Here is a 16,344-nt window from a genome sequence, read left to right on the forward strand (position 1 = left end):
CTCTTCCTCCTCCTCTGAAGAATTTCTCTTCATAACTACTTGCTGTGAAACACACTGCTACTCCATAAGCTCTTCGGTGGTCATTTCTTGGTTGTGATCTTCCATAAGCTTATTGACATCATTGTTATCCACTTCTAGTCCCTAGCTCTAAGCCAAAGACACCATCTTTATGATGACAGGCTCCACAGGTACTGATTCAAATGCCTCTGAGTCACATTTGACAAAGCACTGGGCACAGCTTCTTGCATGCAGAAATGAGAGTTCTCTTGGTAACCCCTTCCCATGCCTTTTCGATCATATTGGCACAGGCAACGATGTTGAAGTGATTTGTCCCAAACTCCCTGAGAGTGAAATGGATGGCTTCAGTCAACTCAAAGCAATGTTTGAAGAGTGCTTTAGTGTTGAGCTTCTTAAAGTTAGAAATAATCTGCTGGTCCATAGGCTGGAGTAATGGAGTGGTGTTGAGAGGCAGAAATCGGATCTTCATCAATTGATTTGCTTCAAGGAATGGGCAGCAGCATTGTCCATAACAAGCAAGATATGGAGTGGCAGATTCATCTCAAGCAAATATTTTTTCGTCAAAGGACCAAACAATTCATTGATCCAATCACAAAAAGGATCACGTGACACCCAAGCCTTGTTGTTTGACTTCCTCATCACATCTAATCTGCTCTTCTGGACTTAACACTTTTTGAATTATTGTGGAGTTTCTGAATGATAAACAAGCAGCAGTTTAATTTTCAAATTGTCACTTGCATTGGCACAGAGTAGTGGTGTGAGGCAGTTTTTCATTGGCTATGACTGTGCTGTGCATTCTTGTCCGCTCTTATAAAGGTATGCTTCAGCATCTTTTTCCAGAATAGACTTATCTCATCACTATTAAAAACCTGTTGTGGCAGATAACCCGTAGAATCTATGAGCACCTTGAAGTTTCTGATGAAGTTTTCTGCTGCCTTTGTGTCAGAGCTGGCTGCTTTGTTGTGCCTCACAATGCTCTTAAAGTTCTTGAACCACCCACGGCTTCCCTTAAACCATTCTTTAGCTGCTGATGATCCTGGTGTCTGCTTAATGAGGTTGGTGAAAATCATTCTCACCTTCTCACAAATGATGTTCTCATTAATAGCACTGCCTGCAGTTGCTTTTCATTTATCATTTTAAGGAGCAACATCGGCTAGAAAACGAAACTGAAGTCAACAATGTTCATGTTTTTCAATGATTTTATGTTTCACTTCTAAGGTCATTTTCTTTCTCTTGTGGTCGTCTTCTTGCAGCTTTATCTTTGGGGACATTTCCATGAAGGTTATTAAAATTTACGCTCAAAAAAACACTATGTGAATACAAGTTTAGAAAAACAAGCTGCATCTAAAATGGTAGCAGAAAGAATGCTAAGCCCAGACTCCAGTACATACTAAAAATATTGTTCATATGCAGCTGGTGACAATGACAGGTGTTCATATTGTTGAATGTTTCTCCCACCATGCGTGAATGGCTGGTGACACCACACTCAATCATCATTACTCGTCTTGTGGAACATCAGTCATTAAGTGAACCTTATTCATTTTGCTCATTATGTGAATTGCACGTTACGAGAGGTGCTCATTAAGTGAGGTTCCACTGTATTCATCTTTTGGATTTGCAGCTCTTGTATCTCCATATCACACAGTTAACTTTAAAATTAAATTTAACATACTAGTAAGTTAATTACATGCTCAGTAGATCATGTTCAGTCTAAGCATTATGATGTGAAACATATCATCTGAGAAAACATACAATGTGTCCAGGAGGACTTGTCTACTCAATATTTCATATATAATAAGCCCAGTCTTCTCTAAAAGGTGTAATGCAGCACTAACTCAAGGTATCTGTTGAGAGACTGGGACATGCCATTATTAAACCCATCTTTAAGAGATGTCAATAACTACCAACCTGTTTCAGTACCGATATCATTTTGCATAATTTTATAGAATAGTATCTCACATTAGCAGCAACAATATCATCAGCAAATCACAGTTTGAGTTTCAGAAGGGTTGCTCTTCTAAGAATGCCATTTGCATGTTCACATGCCAGATTTTACAAGCATTAAATAATAAAATAGTGCCGGTTCGCATTTTCTGAAACCTATCTATGGCATTTGACTGTATGAATTTTAGTATTTTCCTAGACAAATCGACATTTTATTGGACCGATTGTATAGTTAACCAACAGATAACTTCATACCTAACCAAAAGAGTACAGCAAGTTGTTCATAGTAATTCAACCAATATAGTGTGAGGACATCATTCTGATTTGGCAGAAATCATGTATGGGGTTCCCCAAGGCTCAATTTAGGTCTACTGTTCTTCCTCACGCATGTAAATGATCTTCTATGTAATATACAACAAGCAGAATTACTTCTGTTTGCACATGACACTAGTATTGTAATCTATCCAACCATATATACAGAAACAGAAGAAATGGTAAACAATGTTCTTAAAAGTATCATTGACTGGTTTTCTGCGAATGGTCTCACTCTCAAAATATATATATATATATATATATATATATATATATATATATATATATATATATATATATATAAAAAAACAAAGATGAGGTGACTTACCGAACGAAAGCGCTGGCAGGTCGATAGACACACAAACAAACACAAACATACACACAAAATTCAAGCTTTCGCAACAAACTGTTGCCTCATCAGGAACGAGGGAAGGAGAGGGAAAGACGAAAGGATGTGGGTTTTAAGGGAGAGGGTAAGGAGTCATTCCAATCCCGGGAGCGGAAAGACTTACCTTAGGGGGAAAAAAGGACAGGTATACACTCGCGCACACACACACATATCCATCCACACATACAGACACAAGCAGACATATTTAAAGACAAAGAGTTTGGGTAGAGATGTCAGTCGAGGCAGAAGTGTAGAGGCAAAGAAGTTGTTGAAAGGCAGGTGAGGCATGAGTGGCGGCAACTTGAAATTAGCGGAGATTGAGGCCTGGTGGGTAACGGGAAGAGAGGATATACTGAAGGGCAAGTTCCCATCTCCGGAGTTCGGATAGGTTGGTGTTGGTGGGAAGTATCCAGATAACCCGGACAGTGTAACACTGTGCCAAGATGTGCTGGCTGTGCACCAAGGCATGTTAGCCACAGGGTGATCCTCATTACCAACAAACACTGTCTGCCTGTGTCCATTCATGCGAATGGACAGTTTGTTGCTGGTCATTCCCACATAGAATGCATCACAGTGTAGGCAGGTCAGTTGGTAAATCACGTGGGTGCTTTCACACGTGGCTCTGCCTTTGATCGTGTACACCTTCCGTGTTACAGGACTGGAGTAGGTGGTGGTAGGAGGGTGCATGGGACAGGTTTTACACTGGGGGCGGTTACAAGGATAGGATCCATAGGGTAGGGAAGGTGGTTTGGGGATTTCATAGGGATGAACTAACAGGTTACGAAGGTTAGGTGGACGGCGGAAAGACACTCTTGGTGGAGTGGGGAGGATTTCATGAAGGATGGATCTCATTTCAGGGCAGGATTTGAGGAAGTCGTATCCCTGCTGGAGAGCCACATTCAGAGTCTGGTCCAGTCCCAGAAAGTATCCTGTCACAAGTGGGGCACTATTGTGGTTCTTCTGTGGGGGATTCTGGGTTTGAGGGGATGAGGAAGTGGCTCTGGTTATTTGCTTCTGTACCAGGTCGGAAGGGTAGTTGCGGGATGCGCAAGCTGTTGTCAGGTTGTTGGTGTAATGGTTCAGGGATTCCGGACTGGAGCAGATTCGTTTGCCACGAAGACCTAGGCTGTAGGGAAGGGACCGTTTGATGTGGAATGGGTGGCAGCTGTCATAATGGAGGTACTGTTGCTTGTTGGTGGGTTTGATGTGGACGGACGTGTGAAGCTGGCCATTGGACAGGTGGAGGTCAACGTCAAGGAAAGTGGCATGGGATTTGGAGTAGGACCAGGTGAATCTGATGGAACCAAAGGAGTTGAGGTTGGAGAGGAAATTCTGGAGTTCTTCTTCACTGTGAGTCCAGATCATGAAGATGTCATCATTAAATCTGTACCAAACTTTGGGTTGGCAGGCCTGAGTAACCAAGAAGGCTTCCTCTAAGCGACCCATGAGTAGGATAGCGTACGAGGGGGCCATCCTGGTACCCATGGCTGTTCCCTTTTAATTGTTGGTATGTCTGGCCTTCAAAAGTGAAGAAGTTGTGGGTCAGGATGAAGCTGGCTAAGGTGATGAGGAAAGAGGTTTTAGGTAGGGTGGCAGGTGATCGGCGTGAAAGGAAATGCTCCATCGCAGCGAGGCCCTGGACGTGCGGAATATTTGTGTATAAGGAAGTGGCATCAAAAAATGGCTCTGAGCATTATGGGACTCAACATCTTAGGTCATAAGTCCCCTAGAACTTAGAACTACTTAAACCTAACTAACCTAAGGACATCACATACACCCATGCCCGAGGCAGGATTCGAACCTGCGACCGTAGCAGTCCCGCGGTTCCGGACTGCAGCGCCAGAACCGCTAGACCACTGCGGCCGGCGAAGTGGCATCAATGGTTACAAGGATGGTTTCTGGGGGTAACACATTGGGTAAGGATTCCAGGCGTTCGAGAAAGTGGTTGGTGTCTTTGATGAAGGATGGGAGACTGCATGTAATGGGTTGAAGGTGTTGATCTACGTAGGCAGAGATACGTTCTGTGGGGGCTTGGTAACCAGCTACAATGGGGTGGCCGGGATGATTGGGTTTGTGGATTTTAGGAAGAAGGTAGAAGGTAGGGGTGCGGGGTGTCGGTGGGGTCAGGAGGTTGGAGTCAGGTGAAAGGTTTTGCAGGGGGCCTAAGGTTCTGAGGATTCCTTGAAGCTCCGCCTGGACATCGGGAATGGGGTTACCTTGGCAAACTTTGTATGTGGTGTTGTCTGAAAGCTGACGCAGTCCCTCAGCCACATACTCCTGACGATCAAGTACCACGGTCATGGAACCCTTGTCCGTCGGAAGAATGACGATGGATCGGTCAGCCTTCAGATCACGGATAGCCTGGGCTTCAGCAGTTGTGATGTTGGGAGTAGGATTAAGGTTTTTTAAGAAGGATTGAGATGCAAGGCTGGAAGTCAGAAATTCCTGGAAGGTTTGGAGAGGGTGATTTTGAGGAAGAGGAGGTGGGTTCCGCTGCGACGGAGGACGGAACTGTTCCAGGCAGGGTTCAATTTGGATGGTGTCTTGGGGAGTTGGATCACTAGGAGTAGGATTAGGATCATTTTTCTTCGTGGCAAAGTGATACTTCCAGCAGAGAGTACGAGTGTAGGACAGTAAATCTTTGACGAGGGCAGTTTGGTTGAATCTGGGAGTGGGGCTGAAGGTGAGGCCTTTGGATAGGGCAGAGGTTTCGGATTGGGAGAGAAGTTTGGAGGAAAGGTTAACTACTGAATTAGGGTGTTGTGGTTCCAGATTGTGTTGATTGGAATTTTGAGGTTTTGGAGGGAGTGGAGCTGGAAGTGGGAGATTGAGTAGATTGGAGAGACTGGGTCTGTGTGCAATGAGAGGAGGTTGAGGTTTGCTGGAAAGGTTGTGAAGGGTGAGTGAGTTGCCTTTCCGGAGGTGGGAAACCAGGAGATTGGATAGTTTTTTGAGGTGGAGGGTGGCATGCTGTTCTAATTTACGGTTGTCCTGTAGGAGGATGCTGTGAACAGCCGGTGTGGATGTGGGAGAGGAAAGATTAAGGACTTTTATTAAGGATAGGAGTTGACGGGTGTGTTCATTGGCTGAGTTGATGTGTAGGTGAAGGATTAGGTGGGTGAGGGCAATGGATTGTTCAGTTTGGAACTGGTATAAGGACTGATGGAAGGAAGGGTTGCAGCCAGAGATGGGAACTTCAAGTGTGAGGCCTTTGGGGGTAATGCCAAATGTCAGACAAGCCTGAGAAAATAGCATATGGGAGCGTAATCCGGCTAGGGTGAAGGCATGTATGCGGAGGGAATGTAAATAAAACTTAATGGGGTCGTTGTGGGGGTGTTGTGAGGGTGACATGGTATTGGAAGGTGGAAAGTGTAACATGAGGCTAAAATGAAAATAAAAATATATGGGGAGGGATAAAGGTGGACTGGAAAGTAACTGGAGATCTGGTGTGAAAAAAGGCGAAAAGGTGTTGGTTACAGCTGGGCTATGTTGGACTTGGGTTGGTAGACAACGATGTGCACAAAGGTTAGGTGGTTGTGTTGCCGCCAAAACACGCTAGAGGACGGAGAAATTCGGGAAAATTTCGAAAAAAATGCGTGTAATATATTAAAAGGAGTGGTTTTGTGGTGGCAGAGTATGAAAATGAAGCTAACAATTGTCTGCCGAAGAAATAATGACGTTAAAACCTGTGGGAAGCGGCTAAAAATTATATATATATATATATATATATATATATATATATATATATATATATATATATATATATATATGAATATAATAGAGGGAAACATTCCACGTGGGAAAAATATATCTAAAAAGAAAGATGATGAAACTTACCAAACAAAAGCGCTGGCAGGTCGATAGACACACAAACAAACACAAACATACACACAAAATTCTAGCTTTCGCAACCAATGGTTGCCTCGTCAGGAAAGAGGGAAGGAGAAGGAAAGACAAAAGGATATGGGTTTTAAGGGAGAGGGTAAGGAGTCATTCCAATCCCGGGAGCGGAAAGACTTACCTTAGGGGGAAAAAAGGACAGGTATACACTCGCACACACACACATATCCATCCACACATACACAGACACAAGCAGACATTTGTAAAGGCAAAGAGTTTGGGCATTTTTTGGGCAGAGATGTCAGTCGGGGCGGATGTACAGAGGCAAAGATGAAGTTGAAAGACAGGTGAGGTATGAGCGGCGGCAAATTGAAATTAGAAATTAGCGGAGATTGAGGCCTGGCGGATAGCGAGAAGAAAGGATATGCTGAAGGGCAAGTTCCCATCTCCGGAGTTCTGACAGGTTGGTGTTAGTGGGAAGTATCCAGATAACCCGGACGGTGTAACACTGTGCCAAGATGTGCTGGCCGTGCACCAAGGCATGTTTAGCCACAGGGTGATCCTCATTACCAACAAACACTGTCTGCCTGTGTCCATTCATGCGAATGGACAGTTTGTTGCTGGTCATTCCCACATAGAACGCTTCACAGTGTAGGCAGGTCAGTTGGTAAATCACGTGGGTGCTTTCACACGTGGCTCTGCCTTTGATCGTGTACACCTTCCGGGTTACAGGACTGGAATAGGTGGTGGTGGGAGGGTGCATGGGACAGGTTTTACACCGGGGGCGGTTACAGGGGTAGGAGCCAGAGGGTAGGGAAGGTGGTTTGGGGATTTCATAGGGATGAACTAAGAGGTTGCGAAGGTTAGGTGGACGGCGGAAAGACAATCTTGGTGGAGTGGGGAGGATTTCATGAAGGATGGATCTCATTTCAGGGCAGGATTTGAGGAAGTCGTATCCCTGCTGGAGAGCCACATTCAGAATCTGATCCAGTCCCGGAAAGTATCCTGTCACAAGTGGGGCACTTTTGGGGTTCTTCTGTGGAAGGTTCCGGGTTTGAGGAGATGAGGATGTGGCTCTGGTTATTTGCTTCTGTACCAGGTCGGGAGGGTAGTTACGGGATGCAAAAGCTGTTTTCAGGTTGTTGGTGTAATGGTTCAAGGATTCCGGACTGGAGCAGATTCGTTTGCCACGAAGACCTAGGCTGTAGGGAAGGGACCGTTTGATGTGGAATGGGTGGCAGCTGTCATAATGGAGGTACTGTTGCTTGTTGGTGGGTTTAATGTGGACGGACGTGTGAAGCTGGCCATTGGACAGGTGGAGGTCAACGTCAAGGAAAGTGGCATGGGATTTGGAGTAGGACCAGGTGAATCTGATGGAACCAAAGGAGTTGAGGTTGGAGAGGAAATTCTGGAGTTCTTCTTCACTGTGAGTCCAGATCACGAAAATGTCATCAATAAATCTGTACCAAACTTCGGGTTGGCAGGCCTGGGTAACCAGGAAGGCTTCCTCTAAGCGACCCATGAATAGGTTGGCATACGAGGGGGCCATCCTGGTACCCATGGCTGTTCCCTTTAATTGTTGGTATGTCTGGCCTTCAAAAGTGAAGAAGTTGTGGGTCAGGATGAAGCTGGCTAAGGTAATGAGGAAAGAGGTTTTAGGTAGGGCGGCAGGTGATCGGCGTGAAAGGAAGTGCTCCATCGCAGCGAGGCCCTGGACATGTGGAATATTTGTGTATAAGGAAGTGGCATCAATGGTTACAAGGATGGTTTCCGGGGATAACAGACTGGGTAGGGATTCCAGGCGTTTGAGAAAGTGGTTGGTGTCTTTGATGAAGGATGGGAGACTGCATGTAATGGGTTGAAGGTGTTGATCTACGTAGGCAGAGATGCGTTCGGTGGGGGCTTGGTAACCAGCTACAATGGGACGGCCGGGATGATTGGGTTTGTGAATTTTGGGAAGAAGATAGAAGGTAGGGGTGCGGGGTGTTGGTGGGGTCAGGAGGTTGATGGAGTCGGGTGAAAGGTTTTGTAGGGGGCCTAAGGTTCTGAGGATTCCTTGAAGCTCCGCCTGGACATCAGGAATGGGATTGCCTTGGCAAACTTTGTAAGTAGTGTTGTCTGAAAGCTGACGCAGTCCCTCAGCCACATACTCCCGACGATCAAGTACCACAGTTGTGGAACCCTTGCCCGCCGGAAGAATGACGATGGATCGGTCAGCCTTCAGATCACGGATAGCCTGGGCTTCAGCAGTGGTGATGTTGGGAGTAGGATTAAGGTTTTTTAAAAAGGATTGAGAGGCAAGGCTGGAAGTCAGAAATTCCTGGAAGGTTAGGAGAGGGTGATTTTGAGGAAGAGGAGGTGGGTCCCGCTGTGACGGAGGACGGAACTGTTCCAGGCATGGTTCAATTTGGATAGTGTCTTGGGGAGTTGGATCCTTAGGAGTAGGATTAGGATCATTTTTCTTCGTGGCAAAGTGATATTTCCAGCAGAGAGTACGGGTGTAGGACAGTAAATCTTTGACGAGGGCTGTTTGGTTAAATCTGGGAGTGGGGCTGAAGGTGAGGCCTTTGGATAGGACAGAGGTTTCGGATTGGGAGAGAGGTTTGGAGGAAAGGTTAACTACTGAATTGGGGTGTTGTGGTTCCAGATTGCGTTGATTGGAATTTTGAGGTTTTGGAGGGAGTGGAGCTGGAAGTGGGAGATTGAGTAGATGGGAGGGACTGGGTTTGTGTGCAATGAGAGGAGGTTGAGGTTTGCTGGAAAGGTTGTGAAGGGTGAGTGAGTTGCCTTTCCGGAGGTGGGAAACCAGGAGATTGGATAGTTTTTTAAGGTGGAGGGTGGCATGCTGCTCTAATTTGCGGTTGGCCTGTAGGAGGATGGTCTGAACAACAGGCCTACAGGCCAACCGCAAATTAGAGCAGCATGCCACCCTCCACCTTAAAAAACTATCCAATCTCCTGGTTTCCCACCTCCGGAAAGGCAACTCACTCACCCTTCACAACCTTTCCAGCAAACCTCAACCTCCTCTCATTGCACACAAACCCAGTCTCTCCCATCTACTCAATCTCCCACTTCCAGCTCCACTCCCTCCAAAACCTCAAAATTCCAATCAACGCAATCTGGAACCACAACACCCCAATTCAGTAGTTAACCTTTCCTCCAAACCTCTCTCCCAATCCGAAACCTCTGTCCTATCCAAAGGCCTCACCTTCAGCCCCACTCCCAGATTTAACCAAACAGCCCTCGTCAAAGATTTACTGTCCTACACCCGTACTCTCTGCTGGAAATATCACTTTGCCACGAAGAAAAATGATCCTAATCCTACTCCTAAGGATCCAACTCCCCAAGACACTATCCAAATTGAACCATGCCTGGAACAGTTCCGTCCTCCGTCACAGCGGGACCCACCTCCTCTTCCTCAAAATCACCCTCTCCTAACCTTCCAGGAATTTCTGACTTCCAGCCTTGCCTCTCAATCCTTTTTAAAAAACCTTAATCCTACTCCCAACATCACCACTGCTGAAGCCCAGGCTATCCGTGATCTGAAGGCTGACCGATCCATCCGTCATTCTTCCGGCGGGCAAGGGTTCCACAACTGTGGTACTTGATCGTCGGGAGTATGTGGCTGAGGGACTGCGTCAGCTTTCAGACAACACTACTTACAAAGTTTGCCAAGGCAATCCCATTCCTGATGTCCAGGCGGAGCTTCAAGGAATCCTCAGAACCTTAGGCCCCCTACAAAACCTTTCACCCGACTCCATCAACCTCCTGACCCCACCAACACGCCACACCCCTACCTTCTACCTTCTTCCCAAAATTCACAAACCCAATCATCCCGGCCGTCCCATTGTAGCTGGTTACCAAGCCCCCACCGAACGCATCTCTGCCTACGTAGATCAACACCTTCAACCCATTACATGCAGTCTCCCATCCTTCATCAAAGACACCAACCACTTTCTCAAACGCCTGGAATCCCTACCCAGTCTGTTACCCCCGGAAACCATCCTTGTAACCATTGATGCCACTTCCTTATACACAAATATTCCGCATGTCCAGGGCCTCGCTGCGATGGAGCACTTCCTTTCACGCCGATCACCTGCCGCCCTACCTAAAACCTCTTTCCTCATTACCTTAGCCAGCTTCATCCTGACCCACAACTTCTTCACTTTTGAAGGCCAGACATACCAACAATTAAAGGGAACAGCCATGGGTACCAGGATGGCCCCCTCGTATGCCAACCTATTCATGGGTCGCTTAGAGGAAGCCTTCCTGGTTACCCAGGCCTGCCAACCCGAAGTTTGGTACAGATTTATTGATGACATTTTCGTGATCTGGACTCACAGTGAAGAAGAACTCCAGAATTTCCTCTCCAACCTCAACTCCTTTGGTTCCATCAGATTCACCTGGTCCTACTCCAAATCCCATGCCACTTTCCTTGACGTTGACCTCCACCTGTCCAATGGCCAGCTTCACACGTCCGTCCACATTAAACCCACCAACAAGCAACAGTACCTCCATTATGACAGCTGCCACCCATTCCACATCAAACGGTCCCTTCCCTACAGCCTAGGTCTTCGTGGCAAACGAATCTGGTCCAGTCCAGAATCCTTGAACCATTACACCAACAACCTGAAAACAGCTTTTGCATCCCGTAACTACCCTCCCGACCTGGTACAGAAGCAAATAACCAGAGCCACATCCTCATCTCCTCAAACCCGGAACCTTCCACAGAAGAACCCCAAAAGTGCCCCACTTGTGACAGGATACTTTCCGGGACTGGATCAGATTCTGAATGTGGCTCTCCAGCAGGGATACGACTTCCTCAAATCCTGCCCTGAAATGAGATCCATCCTTCATGAAATCCTCCCCACTCCACCAAGAGTGTCTTTCCGCCGTCCACCTAACCTTCGCAACCTCTTAGTTCATCCCTATGAAATCCCCAAACCACCTTCCCTACCCTCTGGCTCCTACCCCTGTAACCGCCCCCGGTGTAAAACCTGTCCCATGCACCCTCCCACCACCACCTATTCCAGTCCTGTAACCCGGAAGGTGTACACGATCAAAGGCAGAGCCACGTGTGAAAGCACCCACGTGATTTACCAACTGACCTGCCTACACTGTGAAGCGTTCTATGTGGGAATGACCAGCAACAAACTGTCCATTCGCATGAATGGACACAGGCAGACAGTGTTTGTTGGTAATGAGGATCACCCTGTGGCTAAACATGCCTTGGTGCACGGCCAGCACATCTTGGCACAGTGTTACACCGTCCGGGTTATCTGGATACTTCCCACTAACACCAACCTGTCAGAACTCCGGAGATGGGAACTTGCCCTTCAGCATATCCTTTCTTCTCGCTATCCGCCAGGCCTCAATCTCCGCTAATTTCTAATTTCAATTTGCCGCCGCTCATACCTCACCTGTCTTTCAACTTCATCTTTGCCTCTGTACATCCGCCCCGACTGACATCTCTGCCCAAAAAATGCCCAAACTCTTTGCCTTTACAAATGTCTGCTTGTGTCTGTGTATGTGTGGATGGATATGTGTGTGTGTGCGAGTGTATACCTGTCCTTTTTTCCCCCTAAGGTAAGTCTTTCCGCTCCCGGGATTGGAATGACTCCTTACCCTCTCCCTTAAAACCCATATCCTTTTGTCTTTCCTTCTCCTTCCCTCTTTCCTGACGAGGCAACCATTGGTTGCGAAATATATATATATATATATATATATATATATATATATATATATATATATATATATATATATTAATAGAGCGAAACATTCCACATGGGAAATATATATAATAGACGGAAACATTCCACGCGGGAAAAATATATTTAAAAACAAAGATGATGTAACTTACCATACGAAAGCGCTGGCAGGTCGATAGAAACACAAACAGACACATACATACACACAAAATTCAAGCTTTCGCAACAAACTGTTGCCTCATCAGGAAGGAGGGAAGGAGAGAGAATGACGAAAGAAAGTGGGTTTTAAGGGAGAGGGTAAGGAGTCATTCCAATCCTGGGAGGGGAAAGACGTACCTTAGGGGGAAAAAAGGACGGGTATACACTCGCACACACCACCACCTACTCCAGTCCTGTAACCCGGAAGGTGTACACGATCAAAGGCAGAGCCACATGTGAAAGCACCCACGTGATTTACCAACTGACCTGCCTACACTGTGATGCTTTCTATGTGGGAATGACCAGCAACAAACTGTCCATTCGCATGAATGGACACAGGCAGACAGTGTTTGTTGGTAATGAGGATCACCCTGTGGCTAAACATGCCTTGGTGCACGGCCAGCACATCTTGGCACAGTGTTACATCGTCCGGGTTATCTGGATACTTCCCACCAACACCAACCTATCCGAACTCCGGAGACGGGAACTTGCTCTTCAATATATCCTCTCTTCCCGTTACCCACCAGGCCTCAATCTCCGCTAATTTCAAGTTGCCGCCACTCACACCTCACCTGTCATTCAACATCATCTTTGCCTCTGCACTTCCGCCTTGACTGACATCTCTGCCCAAACTCTTTGTCTTTAAATATGTCTGCTTGTGTCTGTATATGTGTGGATGGATATGTGTGTGTGTGCGAGTGTATACCCATCCTTTTTTCCCCCTAAGGTAAGTCTTTCCGCTCCCGGGATTGGAATGACTCCTTACCCTCTCCCTTAAAACCCACATCCTTTCGTTTTTCCCTCTCCTTCCCTCTTTCCTGATGAAGCAACAGTTTGTTTCAAAAGCTTGAATTTTGTGTGTATATATGTGTCTGTTTGTGTTTCTATTGACCTGCCAGTGCTTTCGTATGGTAAGTCACATCATCTTAAAAAATATTCAGTTCTGTACATGTAGGGGTACAACTCAGTGATAAGTGTAACACGTGGTGAGGAAATAATAAATAGGATCGAAAATTCAAAATTTTTTGTTGCCCATATTGATGAGAATTTAAATAGGAAAAAGCACATCTTGGAACTCCTAAAACATCTTAGCTCAGCCATATTTGCACTTACAATCACAGAAAATCTTGGGGGCAGTTATTAATTTGTGATGTGAATGTAAAACGACTCATTATTTCACATGATTAGAATCTGCTATGTAAAATGATCTATGGGACACGTATCTAACTAACTAACTCTGCTTTGCAGCTATCACTACCCTTCAAGCATTCCACCGAAGACGACTTGGGGCTGTGACTGCTATGTCCAGCACGCAACAGCAGTGTGCATGTACGGGCTGAAGGATGACTTAATACCACCTTGTGTGGGTTTGTCAGTCACTGCAGTGTTCATCCAGTCAGAGGAAGTTGACTGGCTGTCTGTTGATGCATTCAGGTTAGTGCCTATTTTGTAGTATGCTCCTACTTATTTTCAAATGATGTGCTGTAGGTGAAACTACATAGTTTTGACCTGGAATGGGTGCTTCTTTTCATTCAATAAATGTTCAAAACAAACCAAGCAGGAACACCAAATGAAAAATGTTGCACCAGAATGGTCACAAAGGTTCTCACTACTAAGATCAAAGGCAAAGACCTTTCGGAGCTACGAACCGTGCAGGATGTTCAGCTAGGCATCCACTCTTAAAGAATGCATATAGAATCATACTGGTGTAACGGGGTGATGACGACTGATGGAACGTGATGGCATGCAACCTTATACAAAACAGTCTGTCATGGAGCTTATTGTGGACCTGGGTATCCTTTAAGGCATAGTGCATGTAGTGTGATTATATGCTTTGTAGACATGGAAAAAACAGTGGTTCCATGTGGTGTGAATTGCAATGTTGCAAACATTTCAGGAGGAATAGTTTGCTCTAAAGGAGTGTGATTTTTATATGTAGACCAGGAATCAAGCAAAAGCAAATTATTTGGACCAGCTATTGCTCAAAAGCAGTGTTAATACCACAGTTATAGCTCTCTTATGCCCATGTCCCCACTCTTAGTTGCTGAGATGTAAATATTCCCTACTGCCTTTGCAAGATCGTGTACACAAGAAAGAATTGTAGGGGGCAGAGCACCTCCAACTTATTGCAGAACAATAAATAACTTTGTAGCCAATTTACCATTCAGATTAACAGTTGACATAATTGTATATGAATGCGTTAAAGCATTGATTTTAGTTGGTCTTAAATACATATACAGGGTGTTACAAAAAGGTACAGCCAAACTTTCAGGAAAAATTACACGCAAAGAAAGAAAATACGTTATGTGGAGATGTATCCAGAAACGCTTACTTTCCATGTTAGAGCTCATTTTATTACTTCTCTTCAAATCACTTTAATCATGGAATGGAAACACACAGCAACAGTACATACCAGCGTGACTTCAAGTACTTTGTTACAGGAAATGTTCAAAATGTCCTCCGTTAGCGAGGATACATGCATCCACCCTCCATCGCATGGAATCCCTGATGCGCTGATGCAGCCCTGGAGAATGGCGTATTGTATCACAGCTGTCCACAATACGAGCATGAAGAGTCTCTACATTTGGTACCGGAGTAGCATAGACAATAGCTTTCAAATGCCCCCATAAATGAAAGTAAAGAGGTTTGAGGTCAGAAGAGCGTGGAGGCCATGGAATTGGTCCGCCTCTACCAATCCATCGGTCACCGAATCTGTTGTTGAGAAGCGTACGAACACTTCGACTGAAATGTGCAGGAGCTCCATCGCGCACGAACCACATGTTGTGTCGTACTTATAAAGGCACATGTTCTAGCAGCACAGGTAGAGTATCCCGTATGAAATCATGATAACGTGCTCCATTGAGTGTAGGTGGAAGAACATGGGGCCCAATCAAGACATCACCAACAATGCCTGCCCAAACGTTCACAGAAAATCTGTGTTGATGACATGATTGCACAATTGCGTGTGGATTCTCGTCAGCCCACACTTGTTAATTGTGAAAATTTACAATTTGATCACGTTGGAATGAAGCCTCATCCGTAAAGAGAACATTTGCACTGAAATGAGGATTGACACATTGTTGAATGAACCATTCGCAGAAGTGTACCCGTGGAGGCCAATCAGCTGCTGATAGTGCCTGCACACGCTGTACATGGTACGGAAACAACTGGTTCTCCTGTAGCACTCTCCATACATTGACGTGGTCAACGTTACCTTGTACAGGAGCAACTTCTCTGATGCTGACATTAGGGTTATCGTCAACTGCACGAAGAATTGCCTCGTCCATTGCAGGTGTCCTCGTCGTTCTAGGTCTTCCCCAGTCGCGAGTCATAGGCTGGAATGTTCCGGGCTCCCTAAGACGCCGATCAATTGCTTCGAACGTCTTCCTGTCGGGACACCTTCGTTCTGGAAATCTGTCTCGATACAAACGTACCGTGCCACGGCTATTCCCCCGTGCTAATCCACACATCAAATGGGCATCTACCAACTCCGCATTTGTAAACATTGCACTGACTGCAAAACCACGTTCATGATGAAACTAACCTGTTGATGCTACGTACTGATGTGCTTGATGCTAGTACTGTAGAGCAATGAGTCGCATGTCAACACAAGTACCGAAGTCAACATTTCCTTCCTTCAATTGAGCCAACTGGTGGTGAATTGAGGAAGTACAGTACATACTGACAAAACTAAAATGAGCTCTAACATGGAAATTAAGCATTTTCGGACACATGTCCACATAACATCTTTTCTTTATTTGTGTGTGAGGAATGTTTCCTGAAAGTTTGGCCGTAGCTTTTTGTAACACCCTGTATTTGAGGATGGTATCTGTTCTTTTGGACACGTCCAAAAGAACAGATACCATTGGTGACCTTGCAGCTTGTTAGAATGAAATTACAATGAAATGAGTACCCTTAGCTGCATACAGGCATTAA

The 16,344-nt window shown here is 45.6% G+C and overlaps 1 protein-coding gene across 3 annotated transcripts in view; it reads left to right on the forward strand.

Moving 5' to 3' along the window:
- LOC124551103 overlaps positions 1 to 16,344 on the forward strand; it is a 214,512-nt gene that overhangs the window by 148,813 nt on the left and 49,355 nt on the right. For all 3 annotated transcript variants that reach the window (XM_047126034.1, XM_047126036.1, XM_047126035.1), the window contains exon 5: positions 13,657 to 13,842. In XM_047126034.1, the coding sequence (XP_046981990.1) occupies positions 13,657 to 13,842 (186 nt within the window). The remainder of the gene's footprint in view (positions 1 to 13,656; positions 13,843 to 16,344) is intronic.

The sequence above is a fragment of the Schistocerca americana genome, chromosome 9 (genome assembly GCF_021461395.2).
Source record: "Schistocerca americana isolate TAMUIC-IGC-003095 chromosome 9, iqSchAmer2.1, whole genome shotgun sequence".
NCBI lineage: Eukaryota > Metazoa > Arthropoda > Insecta > Orthoptera > Acrididae > Schistocerca > Schistocerca americana.